The 18,761-nt window shown below is 44.6% G+C and overlaps 1 protein-coding gene across 2 annotated transcripts in view; it reads left to right on the top strand.

Moving 5' to 3' along the window:
* Window positions 1-7,598: 7,598 nt before the first annotated feature.
* SMARCAL1 (SWI/SNF related, matrix associated, actin dependent regulator of chromatin, subfamily a like 1) overlaps window positions 7,599-18,761 on the top strand; it is a 32,273-nt gene continuing 21,110 nt past the window's right edge. The window contains exons 1-7 of one of the 2 annotated variants that reach the window (XM_032190517.1): window positions 7,599-7,642; window positions 8,352-9,309; window positions 9,992-10,042; window positions 11,763-12,026; window positions 12,184-12,234; window positions 15,820-16,003; window positions 17,655-17,805. In XM_032190517.1, the coding sequence (XP_032046408.1) occupies window positions 8,439-9,309; window positions 9,992-10,042; window positions 11,763-12,026; window positions 12,184-12,234; window positions 15,820-16,003; window positions 17,655-17,805 (1,572 nt within the window). In that variant the 5' untranslated portion in view covers window positions 7,599-7,642; window positions 8,352-8,438. Of the gene's footprint in view, window positions 7,643-8,235; window positions 9,310-9,991; window positions 10,043-11,762; window positions 12,027-12,183; window positions 12,235-15,819; window positions 16,004-17,654; window positions 17,806-18,761 lie in introns of those variants that run through there. The other variant, XM_032190518.1, reaches the window with a different exon arrangement.

Raw genomic sequence — 18,761 nt, 5'->3', positions numbered from 1 at the left:
GGAAGCCCGTTTTTTCTTCTAGGAAGTAAGCCTCAGGAACTCATGACCCAGCAGGTATTTGCAAAGTGGCATGCATTCAAAATGCACTACTTTTATAGCAGTGGCGTTATCACGTAGTGAGCCTGTTCCTGGAATGAGCATTGCCTAGGAGTTGTCAATACTTTAATCTGATTTATGCAGGCTGTGTTCTCTCTCTCTCTCTCCCTTCCCTCAAATGAGCACTAATAAGTTCTCAACCTGGACAAATCCCAGGTAGTGGGATCAGCACATGGCAATATATCAGCTTTGTTGCTGAAATTGGGGATGAATCAGGGACAACAGAAAATGTTTCTCCTGTTTGTTTTTAATTCTCTTTGCAAATAGTCTGGTGCTTGTCTGAAGTATGAGTGTCCTATAGGAACACATTCCATTTATTATATTACTGCGCACCAATTAAGCAACTAGTGAAAGTTTGGAAAATCTATAAAAAAGTTGGTTGCATCCATGGGGATCATTAATACCACATGGTGTCATGACCGTAAATAAAACCTGTCAGCATGTGCAAATGCAGAGGGAACTACCTGTTCTGCCGTTAAGAGATCAAGTTCAGACTCCATCAAATGATTTTCAAGACTTGATCTTTAACTTGCTTGTGGAGTAGAAAATATTGGCGGGGCATTTCAGGGGGTGAGTCTTTGTCCTCCAGGACTCAGTTGTCACTTTACAACCGTATGATGTATTAGACATCGCTAGACATGAATGTCAGTGCTCTTAGCCTCAAATTCTATCAGCATGATATTGTGCTGCGATGCAGTCACTGTCAGCATCTTGATTTGATTTGTGCATTGCTTCACAATGTGCTCCAGGAGGGCTTAAGGTCTAATTCTGCAAATGAGAAAAGTCAACCCCACCATTCCTTGCAGACCTGAGCCCTTCGTATCTGGCAAGTGCTGTACTCAAAGCATGGGGCAGCACCACCCACCCTGGCAGAATTGTATGGAAATGATGGCTATTTCCAAACTTTACTTGACCTCTGAGGCAATGCTTGATTTCTCTGTGTTACAATGAATCCAGATGGACAACAGGGAAAGAAGCAAGGGACTTGCTGAAAACCCAGCTGCTGCTTCTGAGCTTGGATTTTCCAGGTCAATACATTTCGAAAATTTTTCCACTGATAGACAGAAGGGAAAATCTTACCATTTCACTCTCAGTCTTAAATCTAGCTCCTGCAAGACCATTTGAAAAGGAATTTGGTGCCTGTTAAAGGATGAGGCCTGCTCCCAACCCGTATTTATGCAGTTATCTGATACAAGGCTGCCCAACACCGATGAGCAGAGTTGTCAACATCCCTCCGGTTGGTCTTGGTGAGGGTCTAAATAACAAAGGTGTGTTTTGCAGCATGAATGTCTGTTTTCTAGGAAAGAATCATAAACTCATTTCACATACATCAGTAAACAGCTGTCAGAGAGGAAGGGCTTGCAAACGTCATCATCCTAACCCAAACTGAGGCCAAGAAGTTATCGGCAGAAGACTCCCAATTCACCAATGACCTCTGAAGGATTTCCATCATCAGCAAGAGCAGCATAAACTCAGATTAACAGATTAGGTCATGAAACCATAAAGTGACCCTATTAGTAAATATATATATATATATTTTTATATACACACGTTTGCATACATGTATAAACTTAATGCATGGACTGACTGTGTATATGCGTACCCTCACATGACATGGTCTAATCAGACAACACATGCACTCTCTTCCTTTCCTAGTACAAGATCTATGGAGCATCCAGAGAATCTGAAAGATGGAAAATGTCAAATGGACCACCAGGAATAAATGTTGTTACAACACATGATCAGCAAGTGAAATCTATTGCCTCGAGATATCAAACAGTGCATTTCATAGTGGACAATTAAAAACCTAATCCCACAAGCTATTACTTAAAGCATGCATCTGCTCCCTGGTAGAGACAAAAGAAAGGACTCTGAATGGCATGCATAGTTCCTGTATTCTTATAATGAAACTAATTGTCATCGTCTTTAATTGTTGTAACTCTTGCATTTTGTAACCCTTTTTACTTGACAGAAATATTCCAAATAATGCTAGTTTCTTGAGTCCCAGAAGTTACAGCTGAGCTTAGACAAACTTTTCCAGCCTTCAAGCCACGACTGGAATGAAATTTCTATAGATCCTTCATGAACCTTTCCCAGGGTGAGTCTTATGCTAATGATGTTACACAAAACTGATTTCCTCGATCAAATGCGAGCTTGTAATTGAATGTGGACATATCTGACTACATGACAAAAGCAAAACTGCTGCTTGTTGTACAGTGTACAGTATCTATATTTAGTTATAGCCCCGTAAAAGGAAAGGACAACTCTTCTTATTTACCTGTAAAGAACCCTGCATGCCTGTGCCGTATTCCTCCATTCCTGGAGGAATAAAAAAATATTAATTGCCCTACTACTCCCTTGAGTTCTTCATGCCACTTCTTTCTCCCCTATCACCCTACATTCAGCCTTTTAAAACTGGAAGTGGCTGTAAATCTTTCTAAATGCCAAAGGACCATTTTGCTAAAACATCACCCATCTTAACATCATGTCAGATTTCTGAATGAGAATGCCTTCTTCAGTGGGAACAGGCCTATAACTTATACTGCTTCTCATTTCCTGAAGCACTGGAATTGTGCTGCTCCCTAATGTTATTTTATTAAGATGCGATTTGTCATCATATTGCTGAAAACAAGATAAAATGCAGGCTAATTAAATTCCTTATTTAACTTGATGAGCATCTGCTTTCTGTAGTCACATTCTTTTAAGCAGAACCTTTGGAGCTGTTTCTCAGGATCTGGCTATCACGACTCTTACTGTGATCAAAATGGGGAAATACCCCCATAAATAAAGGCGTGTGTGTTCCCAGTGCCCACAGCCCTTGCTATTTATAAGGAGAGATGTATAGCACCACCCAGGCAGAGACTGCAGCAGCACCTTTTGAGCATGCTGCCCTGAAACTTCAAGAGCACTTTCTGTTGTGCAATAATTGCCATCCCAAGGAGCCCAGTGGAAGTCACTGAGACAAGCTGGTAGCAAAATACTGCAGCTGACAGCAAGTGCTTTTCAGATCAGGCTGCTATACAAAATATCACAAACAAATCACCTTGTGACTCCCCCCTTCTGTAGCAGATGAGACTCCCAATATAAAGGAAAATCATCTCTGTTGAAGGGGGAGGCTTAATAACAAGCTTAAGTACACACTTCAGGTTAAGTGTGTCCTTAAGTCTGCAGTTTGCCAAGGCCAGATTCTGTCTCACTTTCCATGCATAGCATTCATGGAGGTTTCTAAGATGAGAGCAACCTTCTTGCATCATTGGTTGAGTGAAGACTAAGGTAGCAGAGAGTCCTGTGCTGAGTCCATGTTCCTCAGTAAATCAGTGGTGATATGTTGCTCCTAAGGCCACAGCAGATGTGGGTAAAACAGAACCAGAATCCACTGTAAGATCAGGGATTTTAGGAAAGTCTCTAGTGTGCTACAACCCTGGGTCTCTCTTGGAAACCCCTTTGGCATCAGACTTTGCATCCCAAAGAAGTTCAGAACCTCTTGGCCAAGTCCTCTTGGTCTGAAATGTGCTTTGAGAACTTCCAAGGAGATGTCCTGGTCTTGTGCAAGGGCAAAGGGCCATTCATATTACATTGGTAGTTAATTATTTACCATTAATGACCTCTAATGATTCTGCTTAAAGAATTTCTCTGTATCTCTGGGTCTGTTGTCCCCCAAGAAGGGAAAACACAGAGAATTGGAGTTAGCTTTAACAAACAGGATCTCAAAAGTTGGCCTCACATCAATACTAAGGCGATAGGATTAGCTGCTTATTCTGAGCTTGAAAACCAGGCCAGCAATTTAAGCTCCAGAATAGAACTGGGAATGCAACTTTTGTTTCTTTAGCTTGGTTTCCTAAGGAAATAAAGCTTATACAATTAAACTCTCTGTGTGCACATGGGTCTCCCCTTCTACATTTGCACCCTTCTGCCAGTTCAGCTGTGTTTCACCATGATAAAGATCTGTTCAGTGTCTGGGGAAAAAAAATAAAAAAATAAAGGAAAAAAAATAAAGCAGTTGTGTAGGGCAGAGGGACATGCCCTGGCCTGAGCTCAAGTATACTATAGGACATCAGAGGGTCCACATTGCCGGTGCCTCCCTGAGCAGGATCACAGCTCATGTTGTGTTAAGTGCTGGCAACACAGTAGCTTTGGAAACATCATTTGCATCCTTACGGGTTTTTTATTTTTCCTTTTTCTTTTTCTTTTTTTCTCTCTCTCTCTTTTTTTTTTTTTTTTTTTTTTTTTTTTTAAATCTTTGTTCTGAGTGCCAATGAAATGTCCTCCACACCTGGGCTGTATCACATCAAAGATCAAGAGCCGTCTCAGCCCTGCAGCAGCCATGTGAGTGTGGCAGTGGCCTGGCAGCCAAGTGGAGGCCATGTGCTGTGCAGACCATTGCTCTGGACTGGAGCTGTGGAGAGGAATCCAGCCAAGAAGGACAGAAGGCAGAAAAGAGACCCTGCAATCTGTTGGAGGGGCTGTACTATAAACAAGAGCAGGAAGGCTTCAGCGTGCCAGGGAAGAACAAGCTGCATAGATAAAAGAGGCTGCTTCAAAAGAGTGGACGGCAACTAATTTTCCTTGCACTGGGTGGCCAAAGAGCAGGGAAAAAGAAGTGGCCTTCACTGAGCTAGCAGTCAGAGGAGGGGAGCAACCTTTTCATGCTAGAAAAACTCACAGAAAAGCCTCTGGAAATCGTTCATCAAGGTTTTAATGGCAGCTGGATTCAGCAAACTCAATTTTTTGTCTTTGGTGATACAGAGATGCTCAGGGAAATTGCTTGATTCAGAGTCAACTTGTGGTAGCAGCTGGGCTGTCAAATGGGCAAGCTACGGTCTTTTATGTACAGCAGCAGAGGGAAAACACAGGGGATCAACAGCTGTCTAACAACAGAAACCCTAGAAGAACTGGTATAGGGGGATGTGGGGGCAGCTACTGTGCCGAAGTCCAACCCAAAACCCAAGCACCAGGCCGAGCACCCTCTGGCACTCTGAACCTGGGTCTCTGGTACCCCATTAGGAAGCTCAGGGCCTGCTGAAGACCCCAAACACATCCCCTCAGCCTCCAGAGGACAGGTGCTATAGAAAGTGTTCAGGTCAGATGCTAAAAGCAGACAAACCAGACAAAATGGTTCCCCCAACCAGAAGAAATTCTACAAGTCCAGGGGCCTTTCTCCTGCCCTGAGACCTTTCCTGCCTGCCCCCAGTCCAGTCACTTGACTGGTTTTATCTGGGAAGGTGCTGATAACGTTCATGGACATGGAATTAATTTCTTTGAAAAGAAGCAACTACAAGCTCTTCCCAGCTGTTTGAAGATTAGCATGTTTGGACATGGTGTTTCCGAGCTTGCGTGTGGGCTTCCAAACACCTCTGAGAAACTGGGGCATCCAAGGGCCATCCATGTGGGCTGAACTTTCCCAATCACCTCCTGAAACATCTTGCACACATCGGCTCTCTGTGCATTTCAGCCTCAGCAGAGACTGCAGGAAGAAGGTGGACAGCTCTGCCCGTGTGGAGAACCATGAAGGTGTGTTGGAATGGAAGTGGAGCAGAGGGGACATGCTCAGCAGGACATTCAGTGGTAGGATCTCCACAAACAGCTCAAAAACACTCAGAGGATGATTTCAGAACAGCTCTGGGGGCTTGGGTCCCTTATATTTTCCTGATGGGAGAGCATCTTCAGAAGCGAGCAAACCATTTCTTCCCCAGCAGAGCTGGGGTGTGCTAACCCACCAGTCCTCCCAGGATTTTCTTACTGCATCCCTGCTCCCTGACCCAGTGTATGGAGGGTGAGTCCAAGCCACTGCTGGAAGCATGTTCTGACCAAAAGGACACCTGGAGTGCTACCAGCAAACTGCTCGCAAACAGCCTCTCATTTTGTAGGCCTGTTTTCTGCATGGTTGAGCTGTTCCTCGTGCCTTGCTGAAGTTGTGCCATATGGAGCAAATGCTTTAACGTCTGTCTGTGTGTCTGCCTGACCGTGCAACCCAAGAGCTCTTCTTTCTGCAAACAATTCTCTGCTCTTATTGTTCTCATGAGCTGTGGACAGACCCCAAAAACAGCTTTTCTCCACTTTTCCCAAGTGTTGTTTTTTACCCCCCTCATCTCCTACAGTATAAGGAGCCATCACGTGAGACCTGGAATTGTATAGTTACTGGAAGGGAGAAGGTGGCTGGAAATACTTGCAGGCTTATGCTCTGTGTGTGTCCTCACTCGTGCCAATACATGGCACTGGGATTTGGTTTAGCTTTGGGCAGTTAAAAGTGTAACAAGAAGGAACAAAAAGGTCTCTCATCCATTCTGTTCTCTCCCTGCTACACAGCCAGCAGGAATCTGCCAGCTTGCAGGGGGGAAAGGAGTAAACAGAAAGGATTTGAGAGGAGATGATGGGGCTGAGCACCCTTTTCTTGCACTCCATGCTATACGGTGCTGCAGTCTGGAGGAACATCCAACTTTTATGAAAGCAGATTTTCCTGCTTTCTAAGAGAAGCTGAGACAAAATCCTGGACCTGAATCTCCTCAGTTCTTTTTTTTTTTTTTTTTTTTTTTTTTTAAATTAATTAAGAAAAAAAAAAAAAAGTTGTGTGTTTTCAAGGGTCTGTGTGTACACGTGGTGAGTAACAGCACTCCCAGGGCTGTGCTGTATGTCAGGTCGCACCTCGCTCTCACCGCCTGCCTTGTTTTTCTCAAGCTGACGAGCTCCTGACTAATGACAGTCACTGCTGCTTAATCAGGAAGCAATTTAAGGATAACCTTTTTTAATTAACTAGCAGAGAGAAGAATGAATAAATAAACTGTGAAACAGCCAGCTGGCTTCTGTGTCCCCAACCGAGGGATCTGTTGGGTGAGAGAAAATGGCATTTGGGGACAGGGATGGCAGCTCCAGACCTGCTGCTGGGAAGGGCAGTGACAGTGTGCGATGGAAGGGGGTCACAGCACTTCATGGGACTGTTTCCTTGCCTTTTTGCCCCAAAGCCACTCTGGCCACACATGAAAGGATTACAGCTGTCCAGGAGGGATGGCTTCGTGCGTATGATTACACCCCGCGTATAATAAAAACCCAGGGAAACACTTTTATTCAGAAATGTAATGCAAATATGACTAATTGCATTATTATGAAGGTAGCATCGCTGTTGCCCATGTGTTACTCCTACTTTTAATTCTGCACCTGTTTAACAGACAGGTGCCTCAGTGCACCAGGCCCAAGAGGCAGCTGGTAAGCAAGCTCTGGGTGCTACTAGGGGACAAAGCCCCAGCCCGTGGCTTGCAGCAGGGACCTCACACCCCGCATGCGTGCAGAGGACAGGGGCAAACAACACAATTAGCGCTGCCTCCAGCCCCCTAATTCACCAGCGAGCCCCTCAGCGCCCCTAAAATGGCGCCGGGTTGTGAAGACTCCATTTCCCAGCGTGCCCAGCGGCCCGCGCCTTATTTCAGTTCCCGGCGTGCCGCCCGCCCTCGGCTTTCCGATGCCGCTGGGCGGCGAGCGCGGGGGCTGCTGGGAGTTGTAGTCCCTGCATGGCCGCGCGCCCTTTGGCGCCGTGGCCGGCCTCTGCCCGCCGGTGGGTGTGGGGGCAGCGGGAGGGTGCGGGGAGGCAGCGGGATGGAGGGGGGCCGGGGGGGGGGTTCCTTGTGGGGCGGCAGCGGGGCCTCCAGGGGGTCGGGACATCCCCCAGTTTGTAGGGGAGGCAAGGGGGGAGCCTGGTTTTGTGCAGAGAGTGGAGAACGGCCGTGGCCAGGCGCTGCAGGAGGTGGGCGACGCCTCAGGGCGTGAGGGGACGTGTGGTGGGAGCCCGGTGCAGCCAAAAGAAAGCCTTGGGCTGGAGCTGCCTCCTTGTTATTGTGCAGTCCTGTTATTAGGAACCAGACATATAAAATGCTTCCTGCATAAGACCTCACAGAGGCTTACTGCTTTGCCCGCGTTTGCCTTCGCAGGCTGTCCCCATGCTGGGTGGTTTTATCAGGGCTGGTAACTGCTAGGACTTGCCAAGGAGGGTGCTCAGAGCTGTTAGGAAATAGAGGTTTTTCCCTTTTTTTTTTTTTTTTTCCCCATACTTTTTTGTCAATGTGGGACTAGCATGGAAAGCCCTAGTGGTGGTTATCAGCGTTCGCTCACTGGTAGTGGTTCAGCATTGGTCTGACAGCTAGATTTTTGTGTAGGAGCAGTTAGTGTAACATCTAACCACAAATAATACTGAGCTGTCACTGCAATAAGAACTTTGTTGGGGATGGAGTTGAAACTTCGTGTTTCTCTGCTGTTTTCTTACGTAGGTTGGCCTCCACTCCTGTAAAGAAGCAGGTGCCTCTGTGATTAAATACTGACGCGGTTTTGATTCGGGTTTGTTTGAATTGTTGAAGATGTCATCAGGCCTTACAGAAGAGCAAAAGAAAAGAATTGAAGAGAACCGCCAGAAGGCCTTGGCTAGGAGAGCAGAGAGGCTGGCAGCACAGAGAGGCGGACAGGTGGGGATTGCGGGACCTCAGGTAAAAGAACAGAGTCCAGGCAATTGGGAAAACTCGAAGCAAGAAAACAATCATGTCAGGTTCATTAACCAAGACCAACGGAATCCACACAGTCCTGCAGAGCAGAAGAGCTATCTTCAGAAAAATTATAATCATTACTCTGCAAACCAACAGATGGCTGGTTCACATGGAGAGCAACAAAAGAATTGTTCAGAGGACGCTAAGCAAGCAAGTGGCATTAAGCAGTTCCCTACAACGATCCCAAATTCTCTGAGTTATTCCCATCAACAAAACTCAGATGCCGATGGTCAGAAACACAGACAACAAGCTTCAATTAATCTTGGTACATTCCAGCAGCCCACATGCTACCCAGCTTCCAAAAACCCTGCAGAACCATCTCATCCTAAATTAATTGATAACGGGCACCCTGATGGTATTAAAGATTTACAAAGTTGGAGCAAATCTGCCATAAAATATGTTTCAGCGCCGAGCAGCGCCACCCCGAGTGATTCAGAAACACTGATAAACAGAAGCAGACCAACAGAAAGCCAGGGGGGAGGTGGTGCCTTTCAGGCCAGTGCTAAGGTGCAGAAGCTGCCCAGCTCTGCTGATGCAGGCTCTACTTTTGAAGCTGCCTCTCGCAAGAAAGTGAATAATGTTACAAAAGGAAAATGTGTGAAATACGGAGAAGACCGTTTCCTGGTTGAAATAGGGTATAACGCTGAACTCATTGCTGTGTTTAAGAAAATACCAAGCAAAAGCTATGGTAAGAATTGATTGTTTGCTTTTATCTCTGTCTTAATGTTGGATCGAAGTTTCAGCATCTGCTGGAATTGTAGTAGCTCTTAGTGCAGCTGCTGTTGGGATGGCATATGTGGTATTAATGGGGGATTGCACAAGTGAAGGCAGCTGAAATTGGGAAGAATTTCTGTGTGTAGATATCCTGAGCTTGGATTTAGCCAGGAAACCAGAATTTTTGCTTTATGAACAGTGCTCCAATAAGGTTAGTGTTGGCTGCTGGTCAGAGCCTTTTGGGAATGAGGGAGGAGAAGTTATCCATGAATTAGTATGGGAAAATGGGTCACTTCAGCTGTAGTTCAGAGTTGATGGGCTAGCTCTGTTAACTGGGTTATTGAGAGTAGTGGAGTTTCCACCTTTTCAGCTTGCTTCTGATCTTTTCTCCCTGCCTTTATTTGTTACATTCTACTTGTGTTTCCCCACCTGTGTTGTTGCTGCCTGTGAATGATTGATGCATTCTTCTTGCTTTAGTATTGATGTGCCCTGTGGCTTTTTTTTGGTGTCAGGTAGCTGTAAGCCTGTGCATGCTGTTTTTCAGATGTGTATCAAGAACTTTGCATGAGTAGAATGAATTCAATCTTGCCAGGCATGAACGTTTTATAGCACCGCTTTATTCTACCCTAAATGACTCATATTCTGCCCTATTTTAGATCCTACTATGAAAAAATGGAATTTCAGCCTGGAAGATTACATCAGTTTCAGTAAGTAAATGGACTGTTGAATGATAAAAAGAGATCTAAGTCTTAACATTCCCCCCTGCAACCTTTCCATAATTGTTATTTAGCTTTGTTATTGTCTGGAGTAATAAAAGAAACAGTGGTACTCAAACATAATGCCTGTCTTTTCGACTTCTAGCTCATAACATTCTTCTGACATGGTGTAGTATATTAGAAATAACTTGATTTTTGAGGTAATATAAATGCCAAGCGTAGACTTAATCCTGCACTTGCTGAATTGCTTAGGAGTCAACAAACCATATCATAGGGAAAATATCTGCTGTGTGGATACTTTATTAGAGTCTGTATGGAGACCTGAGCATTTTCCTCTGGCTCATGATTAATTTCTAGGTCTGTTCAAGCATTTTCTTTTTAAACAGATCTTTTTTTTACTTTCCTGTTAATTTTGGGGTGTCAGAAAAGGAAAAAATACAGTTCTTTAAAGCTCTGAGCAAGGCTGAAAATGAAGTTGCCTTTTTTGACATAGCAAGGATGGTTTTATCTTTTTTGTCTACTGTCATTTTGTTCTGGAAAGATTGAGAGATGACAGAGGCAAACAGTTCAGGTAAGCTTTTCAAAAGCACATTGTATTGAAGCCAGTGATAAATCACTATTGATTTCAGTGGGAACAGAACTGGGCCTGTGTTGAGCACTTTGAAAAACCCACAGATGAGTGCTGGTATTTTAGCTTCCCATGTGGGTTGCCGCACATTCATTATTTAAGTGCTGCTGGTTTACTTGAAGTTTGTCAAGTACAGATGAGAGCAGAGTCTCTGCACCAAGGAGCTTGCAAATGAAGAGAATGTTTTTTTGTTGTTGTTGTTTTTTTTTTTTTTTTGAAATCATGTCATGTCAGGCTTTTTTTTTTCCCTTAAACCATCACAGTTGAACGATAATAATAAAGACAACATATGGGTATAGATTAGCAGAGAGGCAGAAGGAAAAATGTGCCATTAGTTAGCGTTGTTAGCCGTGGTCTTTGACTAACAGCTGCAAAATGATCTGTCCCTTCTCTCCCCATGCCCTGGCATCGTGACAGCTGTGGTTGCTAGTAATCGGTAAGAGAGGAGCCCGGATGGCTGGGGCAAGTACAAGCCTAGCTGCAAGGTGTGTTAGAATAAAGGGTGATGGACTTCAATTGTAACAGAGGAGATTTGAGGTTTTGGCCTAGATTCCTTCCTAGAGTATTATGAGTATAGGGCATTCCTACTGGGTATCGGAGGTCCACATGAAACACGAGGCAGCTGTGTTCAGGTCTTTCTCCTTTGCTCTTTGCAGAAGCACCTTCCAGCCTTTCCAGGCGCATGCTATTGATCACCATACCCCTGTCCCTTTGGCTTCTTAAGTGAAAATACCGTGTTGTGACCGTGCAGTTTACTGCTCAGTGTGGTTCTGCAGGTTGCCTGCACTGGCCTAGTAAGCCACATTTTGGGACTGCTGATAGCAGAAGCCTCACACAATGACAATACTGGGCCTTAGTTCCCCTATTCTCACATGCTCCCCTGCCCCTCCTGCACAATTTGAGCCACCACTCTCCCTATTCTTTGTCCCTGCAAGTTAAAGCAAGGAGTCATTATTCCCTTTCAATGTGAAGGTGTCTGGCTTGCTTGTCAGCCACTTGTCATCCTTTTCCAAAGCATCCTGTGCATCTCGTTTATCCGTGTCCTTTGTTCTTTCCATGCTATCTCATGGTTTTTCTTCCTAGTGGAAGCGGCGAATCGGCTTTCTTCAGTGATTCTGGAACCACTGGAAGGAGGAGAAAATGTGGTTGGCTTGGCATCAGGCTCTCGTTTCGGTGACAGTGGGGTTGATGTGGTGTCCCTCTTGAAGATGTGCAAGAACTGGAAGAAACCCTCAGCCCTCGTCAAAGGGAAGTGTGTGCTGATCTCTCGCTTCCGCTTTGAGGTTGATATTGGATATTCTGCAGAAGTTATTGGAGTGTTCAAACAGATGAATTCTAGAAATTACGGTGAGTCTGTTATTATTTTGCTGTTGTTTGGGCTGCTTTTGGAGTGCTGTGAATTCAGTTCTGAAATGAAGAGGCATGGATGGATGGCCGTGTTCCTCTGGACAGAGAGCTCAGTCTATTTTAAGAGTTGTGACAGTGTTTGTTGTAACGATTGCAGATGCAAAGACCAGAAAGTGGAATTTCTTGCTGGAGGACTATCCCAAACTGGGTGAGTTGCAGCTTTTTTTTTTTTTTTTTTTTTTTTTTTTCTGGCTAGGGCTATTTTTGGGAGTGGTGAATGAATTGTAACTTCATTTTGTGGACTAAGCCTTTCCACTCTGGGGAGATGAGTGGCTAACAGACTATGAAATGGCCACCTTCCCCTTTTGTCAGACTTCCTTTTTTTTTCCCCAGACTCAAAACTTTATATATGTGTATTATTCGTGCCATCTCACTGGGCGAGTGGCCCTGTTCTATAAGATTCTGTGCTGAATTTCTGTACAGCTTCTTAGAGGATGTCTCAGTATTTGCTATCACAAAAATCTTCCTGCTTACTACATACAGCAGCTCTACTTGAACTCTAAGGAGCTGCAGGAGAACAAATTCCTCTCTTCTCCTGCCATATTTGAACAGGTAGGCATGGTGGCAACCAGGCCTTCTTGTCCTCACGGAAATTCTGTCTTACAGACTCTTTTTAGGAGTGCTCCTCTAATCCTCAGCGCCAGCCTGCCCATAATGTTTTGCTCCCTCTTGTTCACATATCAATTTGTAAACTGGCACAGCCACCCGTTGCTCAGAAAAGAGCACAGAGCAAAGCTTACCAGGCTGTTTCACTTCCAGTTCTTCCTCTTAGTTAGCTACAATATTCCAGTAGTGTGCAGGGTGTCACGCTATTTTGTTTCACACTTAGCAAATTCTGTCTTTCAGGTCAGAGCACGAGGTTTTCAAATCAGCCGATGATTTCTGTAACAACAGTTCCTGTGTGGGCACAGTTAGGGTGTTGGCTCCAGCTGGTTTTGTTCAGCATACATTTTACTGTTAATAATAATGTCTTTGCGGATGTCACACAATGTTAGGCTTCCAGCTGGTGTACGAGGCAGGTTAGAATTCAGCTTTCTCCCGTAGCTGTATTTGTTGTTGGCCAAACAAGAAGAGCTGCTTGTTTCTCTTGCAGGAGTGTGCAGATCTGCTCGAAGTAGTCGTCTTGATGCAGAATTTCATATCCCACTAGAATGCTTCAGTGTTAGTTGATAGATGCTTAAAAGAAAGCTTGCCCCAAAAAAATCTTTTCAAGAACATCGTTTATTCTTCTCCCAAGTGGAATCAAAGAACAAGGTGTTGCTGCACCGTTCATTTCTTGGCAGAAGTTGACCGCTAGACTCCTGCCTTAGTGCATCCACGCTGTGCTGGTGGAACTGTGGCTGAACTGAAACACAGAACTCTTGTTTTGGGTTTTGTTGCTGTTTTTTAATGGATGCCACTTTGCAGAACAATTCCGTCTAAGCAGCGTGTTCCTAGCACATCTGCTTCTTAGTTGTTGTTGTTTTTTTGTTTTTTTTTTTATGTTTAGTGAAGTTTATAGAGTGCTTTGAGATGAACAGCATTATGCAAGTCCTAAGTATTATAATTATTATTTATCATCCCAGTTGGCCTGCTGTGTTTGCCTTGCTACTTACGGGAGGGTGTGTGGCTGTGGAGTGTGATTGGGGTAAGCTGCAGAAAGATAATAAGCAAGGTGCTCTGCACTCATCCTTAGAAAGCATGTTGTGTAGGACTGAGCATTTCAGAGCTGAAATGCTCGGAGTGGTTTTTCTTTCAGTGCAGGCTCCTGCTTCCATGGGATACTGAAGCGTGCTTCTTGACCATCTCTCTGTGGCTATGGTGCGTGCCTCAGGAATGTTAATAATGGTCGTAGGGCTGAGAGCTACGTGGTGAGGCCTTGTAGGAATGGCAAATCATGAAAACAACTGCGTGTGCCTTGTTGGAGGCTGTGAAGCTCCAGGACTGGGGCAGTCTGTTGACAGACCTGGATCTTTTGTATGTGCAAAGGGCCTGATCTTGTAGCTAGAGCTAGGTAGTGAGAACAAATGCATCATCTGCCAGTCTGTCACTCTCTTTGCTGTGCTGGCGGTTTTACACATTGCATGAAGGATCCAGAATACAACAGATTTAAAGAAAAATCAAACCAAACCACCACCACCAAATCCTGAACCAAAAACCTCCAGAGATGCTCAGTTTGTGAGGGCATTTGAGGCTTCCTGTGGCATGTGCCTTTCTGAGGGACAGCATTCGCTTTGTGCCTGTTCATTTACCTACGTCAGGAAAAAAAAACAATGTTTTTAAAAGGCTGGTTGCCATTTCCAGCAGTGATATCTGTTAGTTTGGAACTGTTTGTAGAGGTTAATGTCTCTTTGCCTAGTTGCTCAGTCATCTTTATATAAAGGTCACTTCAGTAAAAAGTGTCTGTTGGATGAATCACGCTGGTGGCAGATATATCTTAATCACTCTCCCAGCTCATGTACAGAACAATAGCAACAGAATTATCAGTGAGCAAATTGTAGCAATTATGCTAACACATAGCTCAGTCTGTGAGTGTAATAACAAGCTTGTGCTCTACTTCGGGCGGAGAGAGTTCCTGCTATTGAAGAAGTATAAATTAAGCTGGAGAGTTTAGAAAGTTTGGCCATTGCCCAACCGCAAATGGAAATCTTTTCATATGTATATTCCTTTGAATTGCTTTCCCCCTTCATGTGGCAGGGGTCCATAATGCTGCTTTCCTCCTGGAGCTAACTGAAACGAGAATACCTGGCTGGGTTCTGGAGGTGCGTTTACTGCTGGTGTAGTGAGTTCTTATTTCAGGGAGCGTAGCACTGGTCATTTTTGCAAGCAGGGTTGTTTTTATATCTTCCTGACTTCCTATACAAGCCACTAAGTAAAAGTGGCTCCTCACAGGAAAGGATCCGTGCACATGCATTTGTGTTCCTAGTGTAGAGGTGTCTTTTGTTCCTCGGTCAGTGGCCGCAGGTTGATTACTGAGCCTGATTTCCTGGTCCCACATGTTTAAAAATTGTATTTATTTTCATAGAAACTCGCAGCTGGATTAAAAAGACATACTTATCCCCTTTTGGGACGGGACGGGGAGGCAAGGATGGCTGGCCGAGTGCCACTGACAATGTGGTACGAGGGTAGGGTCTCTGAGTCTTGAGGCACTGCCCGTTTTCTTATCCAAATATGCTCAAAGTGGGGTGATGTGCATTTTAGTCAGAGCTGAACCTGTGTGAATTTGGGTAAGAGGAGAAGAAGAGTTGTCAAAGCTGAGGATTCATATGACCTTCTTTAACTGTCTCAGGTCACTCCTGGTCACGTACTAAGGGGTGGTAGAGACCTCAGAGAAATTTAGTGCAGAATCCCAAGGTCAGGATCAAGGTGCTCTTACTTTCTAGGCTTCAAGAGCTCTTTTGTTCCAATCCACACTTTTATTCCTGAGTAAAATGTGCCCTAAACTGCCCTCAATGTGAATAATCCAGCTCCAGCTGTATTAGTAGCAATCATCTCTGAATGATGGCATCAGACTTTCAGTTTTTTATAATAAAGCCTAAATACAAGGGGAGGGGATGTGATTCATCATGTGGTGCTGAAATAGACTTCAGGGAAGAGGCCAGGCCAACACCTGTGCGTGATGCAGTGCTTTCTTCAGCTGTTTCAGGGTAGGAAATAATGTTGTAGATGAGGTCAAGGGATGTGCTCTCGTGTCAGTAATGTAAGTCGTGTGCATGGCACCTCGGCTGCTAACAAACTGCTCTGTTCTTTGCAGTGAAAATGTTCCAGAGCCTCGCGTCTGTGCAAGTGGAGCCACTTCCCGAGGCAGTAGTGCAGACCTTCGCTGCTCAAATTCAGAGCTCCACGTCGCAGACGACAGACCTTCCCGAGGCTGACCTTTCAGTAGTGGACTCTAAAATTGTGACGAGCCTCATGCCCTTTCAGCGGGAAGGTGTGAAGTAGGTCCTTTTTGCATGCTGTTAGAGCTGGTCTTTGCCTGGAATTGTATGCTTTATATCGGTGCCCAGGCCACGTTCTCTTCCACAGAGGGCTCTACATTTCTCTGGAGTCTTGGGTTGTCACACTCTGCCAGTCTGGGCTCTTGGTTGTTTGGTGTGGTTTGTTTTCTTTGATTTTTTTTTTTTGTTTGTTTGATTGAATGACACATCTATTCGTTTCTAGCTAGAATTTTTCATCATGAGTCAGGACAAAAATATCATCCTGCTAGTCTTACAGAACTGTTCAAATGGTACATCTCTGATCTCTCTCCCACGATTCAATATGTGCCTAATTGTCATATGATTTTTTTTTGTAAGGTCATTTTTTTTACCCAAGTAACTTTTTTTTTTCCTCTCCAAATCCTAAAGTACATGGAGAGTGCCAGGAAATGGGACTCTGGTCATTAAAGGCTTGGAATGGCTAACTGTATGTAGGGAGAACCTTTTAAATGTGCCTGTCTGTGCCATATACAGCTATTAGCTGCTGAATTCAAGATGCAACCCAGGAAGGTCTGTATTTACTGCTATTTAAATGGCATTGTTGTTAATGTTTTCTTAGCCCAGACAGAGCATGAATAATAGCACGGAAAACGTGCTTTAAATAATTGTGAGGTCTTGCATCTACTTCTTGCATGAAATCAGTGTCTCTAAGGTCTGGGCTGCACCATCCAAGCTTTGGGAGAAGAATTTTGAGCTGCTTATTTATGTTAAAACTAATGGAGAAGGTCCAGGTTTACTGAAGAACCCAGATTACTTCCAGGCAATTCACGTTGTAGGCTTAACCTACAAAACATCCCCAGTTTATTGGGTACCATGCAGCAGGCTAAAGATATTGTCCTGGTTTCAGTTAGCACAGAATTAATTTTCTTCCTAGTAGCTGGTGGAATGCTGTGTTTTGGCTTAGAATGAGAAGAGTGCTGATAACACCCCGATGCTTTAATTGTTGCAGAGCAGTGCTTATACTAAGCCAAGGACATCTCAGCCTTTGCTCTGTCCTGCCAACGGGCAGGCTGGGGGGTGCAGTAAGAGCTGGGAGGGGACAGACCCAGGACAGGTGACCCAAACTAGCCAAAGGGGTATTCCATACCATCTGACGTCATGCTAAACAATATATAGGGGTGGCTAGCCGGGGGGAGGGGGCCGGACTGCTCGGGGTTAGGCTGGGCATCGGTCAGCGGGTGGTGAGCAATTGCATTGTGCATCACTTGTTTGTACATACTATTATTACTTTCGTATTATCACCATTGTATCATCATTATTATTATTGTTATTATTATTTTTGTTATTTTTTTTTTTCCTGTCTTATTAAACTGTCTTTATCTCAACTCACGGGCTTCACTTTCCATTTCTCTCCCCCGTCCCAGAGAGGGAGGGGGGAGGGTGAGCGAACGGCTGCGTGGTGTTTAGCTGCCAGCCGGGTTAAACCACGACAGATATTTACTGCAGTTGATGCTCACTGTGGTGTCATCCACAATCTGCAGAAGGATTTTCTCTTTTTTTCCTCAATTTTTCTAGAAAGTGCTTCTCCTCTGATTCAGACAGTTGTTGAGTTGTGCTCACCTTGGACGCCAGGAGAGACGGTAACCCATTTCTTGCCTCTTATTTCCCCCAGTTTTGCAATTTTCAGAAATGGCCGTTTACTTCTTGCGGACGACATGGGCTTGGGCAAGACCATCCAGGCGATCTGCGTGGCTGCCTATTACCGAAAGGAATGGCCCTTGCTGGTGGTGACTCCTTCTTCTGTGAGGTTCACGTGGGCAGAGGTACCGTGAGTTTAGCATTACGGAGATGGCCAGTAGAGGGCACGTGTGGTGATTTATTCTGTGTTGCAGTCTGTGCAAGTTCAAATTTTAAGATGGCTTTTAAGGGTAAGAAGGCAAAATCTGTCCCTGTTTAGAAACCTGAGATGGGCAAAATTGCGTAGCATTGGCATTGACCGTGTGATAGAAGCCTGCTGCCTTTTGCTGGCTGATTTTCTTCTTGCAGTCCAGCTGATCTATTGAAAAGATGGAGATTTAGAGCAAATATGTCCTGTGAGCCTTTGTTAACTTTGTTCCTGCAAGTCAGCCAGCTCCAAGGAGGCATTTTACTCATTAGTGCCGAAGACAATAGTTGCATTGAAGCAACTGCCTGTTGTATTCAATTCCTTTATAGCAGGACTTAGATGCTGAGCTTCTTGTTATTCTTCCTTCTTTCCAAGAGGTCCCATTATCATCATCATTAAATGTTTATCATAACATGGCTTTTAGCATGTCCACTGTGTGATGCTAAGTCCTTGGAGCCCTTTATCACTGCTAAACAGAAGCTCAACAAAGCTCATGTGGTTGGGAAATGTGATTTGTTGAAAGAAATCAGTCATGACACAGGCTCTTGGGTTGCCATAGGCCAGTGAGATGCTCATTGTGGGAGAAAAATGTAAGCCAGATGTTTTAGCTTGTAACTTTATGTCTGAGTCGGAGAGGGTGGGAGTTTAGTCTTCCCCGTGATGCTTCATTGATGAGAAGTAGATTGGTGGGGATTTACTTACATTTTTTCTGTTCGTGTTGTTCTGTAAATCTGGTTGTTAGAGCATCTCGGCTTGTGTTTTCACATCCAGTAGTGCAACAAAACACTGGGTGGCAAGAAAAAAAAAGCCTGAACAAGGGAGTAATGCTCCTCGTGTTTCGGATGGGAAAGAAAAGGATTTACTTCAAAGGCCTGTGGAGTTGTGATTCAACGC

The sequence above is a fragment of the Aythya fuligula genome, chromosome 6, assembly GCF_009819795.1.
Source record: "Aythya fuligula isolate bAytFul2 chromosome 6, bAytFul2.pri, whole genome shotgun sequence".
NCBI classification, from domain to species: Eukaryota; Metazoa; Chordata; class Aves; order Anseriformes; family Anatidae; genus Aythya; species Aythya fuligula.
The sequence above is the reverse complement of the archived record's forward strand: the minus strand, read 5'-3'. Positions and strand labels throughout refer to the sequence as shown.